The sequence below is a fragment of the Apis dorsata genome, unplaced genomic scaffold, assembly GCF_000469605.1.
Source record: "Apis dorsata unplaced genomic scaffold, Apis dorsata 1.3 scaffold_525, whole genome shotgun sequence".
Classification (NCBI taxonomy): Eukaryota; Metazoa; Arthropoda; class Insecta; order Hymenoptera; family Apidae; genus Apis; species Apis dorsata.
In genome coordinates this window covers 402411-406253 of record NW_006263748.1, presented here as the reverse complement: position 1 = coordinate 406253, position 3843 = coordinate 402411, and the positions used below count along the sequence as shown (strand labels likewise).

The 3843-nt window shown below is 42.3% G+C and overlaps 1 protein-coding gene across 3 annotated transcripts in view; it reads right to left on the bottom strand.

Moving 5' to 3' along the window:
- Positions 1-3843, bottom strand: part of LOC102670639 (glutathione S-transferase 1-1-like) — a 14302-nt gene that overhangs the window by 5010 nt on the left and 5449 nt on the right. For 2 of the 3 annotated variants that reach the window (XM_031512905.1, XM_031512906.1), the window contains exon 1: positions 72-93. In XM_031512905.1, the coding sequence (XP_031368765.1) occupies positions 72-78 (7 nt within the window). In that variant the 5' untranslated portion in view covers positions 79-93. Of the gene's footprint in view, positions 1-71; positions 94-455; positions 463-725; positions 736-3843 lie in introns of those variants that run through there. The other variant, XM_031512907.1, reaches the window with a different exon arrangement.

The window sequence follows — 3843 nt, the reverse complement described above, 5'->3', positions numbered from 1 at the left end:
AAAAATGGTGTTTAAAAAAAAAAAAAAAAATATAAGAATATAAGAATGGAAATTATTCACGATATACGTACGTAACATTTGACCACGTTCTCGTTGAGGGTACCGATATCAAAATACAGCATTTGATCCACCATACCCCTCTTCTTTGGGTCTTTCGGATACAGAGAGTCGTTCTTGGCGTATTTGCTCACCAAGTATCCCATGATTGGTCGGCTGTGAATTATTGAATTATTATCGAAATGCGAATTCGATGCAATCGAAGGATAATCGCGTACCTTTCGCACAAGACGAAGCCATTATCGTCTATGGTCGGTATTACGTGTTGCGGATTCAACTGAGATCAAAATTGTTTTTATCGATGAATTAAAAAAAAAAAAAAGAAAAATACGTTTTACTATAAGCGTGGATATATATATATATATATATACTTCAAATAAAACGAGCGAATTACCTTCACAAATTCGGATTTCATGTGTTCCCCTTTCAAAGGAGAGATCGTTTTCAAGTTCAAATGAACGCCGATCGCTTTTGCCAGCAATAGAACCGACCGACACGGTGGACTGTACTCCAAGTAATAAAAATCAATCGGCATCTTTTCTGTTTATTTTTTTTTTGGAATTTCTTCTTTTGGAATTTTTTTTCTTTTTTTTTTTTTTCGTATCCTTTATCAACGTCACTGCGCACGATTTTTATACAGTAGATCAAGAAATAGAGGAAATTTCTCGAATTTCTGCGCTTCGTATTTGCATGCGTATCCCGCATACAAATTTACTCGTCTCTCTTCTCTTGTGTTTCGAATTCTATGGATGAGAAGGATTATCAACCAAATTGCATATGGAATTTTATGGAAATCCTTTCTAAAAAGGAGTTACGGTGTAAAGTACGAGCGATTTCGAGTCAAATAAATTTACCATTTTACGATACATACGTATATATCGAAGATATTATTTTCGATCGTTCTTTTCCTTTCTTTCTTTATCAATTATATTGATGTACACGATATACGCTGTTGACGTTACGTTAATTCAATTTTCATTCGACAGAGGAATGCAACGAAGTTGAAGTCACGTATTCTTGTTCGAATTGGAAAACTTACTAAATTTCGTATCGTTGGTATTCATCGCAAAATCCAGGGAAGCGTTTCGAAACGGAAGAAAATGCGGGGAGAAAATCAGTGAAATGGGATACCGCGGGGAATTATTAAACGCAACTTCCGTTTCCAACATTCCTGTTCCAAATCTGTTCCCCGAATAATTAAACGTATCGCCAACTTAATGAAACGGAATTAATTATCGTGGCAAGACGACACGACGTACCTTTCTCTCTCTCTCTCTCTCTCTCTTTCCATTTCCCTCGATTTCAACGATTTTTCCAAACGAAAACTTGCATTATTCGGCTCGCCCCGGCCGGCTGATTTAATCCGAGATCACCGCGAATTCCACACGCGTTCACGCGTCAACGATTCTCTAATTAATTAGCCGATTGGCCGGCCATCGAAGATAACGAAGCACCGGCCCGAGTCGATTAAAGCTCGTTTCGCGAGTAATACGCGGAACGGGCAGGGAGGGGAAGGCAAATAACGTGGTCGAATGGTAGATCGAGTTGCCATAGCGATGTCGTAAAGCGTACGGCAAACATAAGCGTGAAAGTGTAACAGCGACGATATCGTGGAACGCGATCGAAGGTTGTAACGCATCTGCAGGATCGATATGAAAACAAGGCGGGCGGTCGGTTTGGTCGCGATTGAAACTGAAAAGTAATCGCGTCGGATGGGTTATCGAATACCGAGGGTGGAGGAATGGGAATGGAGCGGGATCGTTGGCCAACGTTGACGGCCGGGACAGGGAAAATCGTATTAATCCGTGAACAACGTTTCGCCTGGATGCGGCCGGTTACTATTGAAACCGAAAACAACCACGATGTTTTACAACAAACGAGCCGTCCCGTAACAACAAATCGTAGCCGAATCGTTCCCGGTAAATTGTTCCATAGTTTTATACGCATCGAGCTTAATCCAATTGGATATTATGTATTTACGGTGCCGGCGATGCTCGTTTTATCGGGGGATAAATCGATAAATCGACAGTCGTTCTCGCATTCATTCGTTCGTTTCCATCTAGAATTTATAAAAATCCTTTTTCAAAAGATTCTTTAGCCTTTGTTTTTTCAATTTCGAGAACGAGCTACTCGTACTTCCCTCCTTATCCTTATTCCCATCGATTTCTAAGCGAGAAAAAAAGAGCAGGAGTGAATTATATTCTCGACCGTCATTGATGATATCGAGGGGAGAGAGAGAGAGAGAGAGAAAGAGAGAAAGAGAGGAACGAAGAGGAAAAATAATTAAGATGCAATTTGGTCGTAATAGATATCATTGCGGTTTATCAGAGGAAAGTGAATATTAAAAGGACAATGGTCGGGAGGTGGGTGGTCAGCACGCGATACATTGCCGCGGTACGGTCATGAATTCGCGCGGTCGTTCATCTCAATAAATTTTCTTTCATTACCGTCGTCACCTGGGAGGCCGGACCGCGATCTCATTTTACCGGACAATTACACGTGACTTGTTACCGCGATATAATTTTAATTGGCTGTGAAAACGCGTCGTGTCTGCGCGTAAGAATAACCACGCGCCATTGCAACGCATATCGCATATATAGGTGTTGTTCATAAATTCATAGGAGGGTCCGTTGGCCCGTTCTCACGCGCCAATTATTCCACCGTCGGAGCATCAGCAAAACGTGTCGTTTTAACGATGTCACGGACAACTAGAAACATCGATTATTCGACGAACGAGCGTGTAATTTGCCCGCGAATGAATGCGTCTGCGTGCGACCGCGCCCACCTTCAATTTATTCGCCTACCATTTCCCGCGACGAGTTTTCGTTTAATCGGCATTTAAACGATTATCAACCCGATCGTAAATAAAAGTTACATTAATCGATCCCACGATATTTTCTATTAACGAAAACACTCGTCGATTCGCGCCTTCGTTACATTTCTTTTCGATAGATCCGAATTATTTTATCGATCGCGCATTTATACGAACGAAAGTTTTAACGTGTTTTTTTTTCTTTTTAAACTTCTTCGATAAATTTATCGCTCTTAGTTTGCTTTTTTCCTTTTTTTCTCGCATCTTTAGCTTCGTATTTCGCTCGTTTAGCCTTTATCTTTGGACGAATAATAATAAATTCGATGAATCATCGTCTATAATGTATCTCAATTGGAGAATTTCATCAATTATTTGCGCTTTGTTGTTCGAACGGATGACGAACGCTGCTCTATTCGTCGAAAGCGTAACGAGACGGAACGAACGATACACCGACGAGTGCGCCACCGACTAGTCGTACCTACCGTTGGTATCGAGATCAATCTTTCGATCGTTGTCAATTCTAAGAATTATCGAGCGAGTCGATTATTAATTCAACGAATCGTCTACCGTGCGATTCAAAAGGATGGAAGTCAGAACTCGGGCGATAACGAAGGAGAGGAAGGAGACGTTCGATGGACGGTCGATCGCCTCTTCGGTTCCACGTGTCCCGTTAAATCGCACGAAACGGGATCGATATCGCCTTTGGCCGACCGTCGATAACGTCGTCGCGAAATGATTTTGCATCTGGCTCGCTGACCTTTCCAAGTTCCGTGCTCGTGGTGACCGAGTTATCGGAGCTAGCGCCGGGCGTGTCTGCGCTGTAACTATCGATTAAGCGTGCGGATCCACTCGAATGGAAAATGGAATAGCCACGATCGTTCTCGGCTCATCGACGCCGCATCATGGAAATACGGCATCTAGGCTCTTTCGTTTCAACGCCCGTTCTCGCCTCGATGCTCGATCATCGCGTCGTC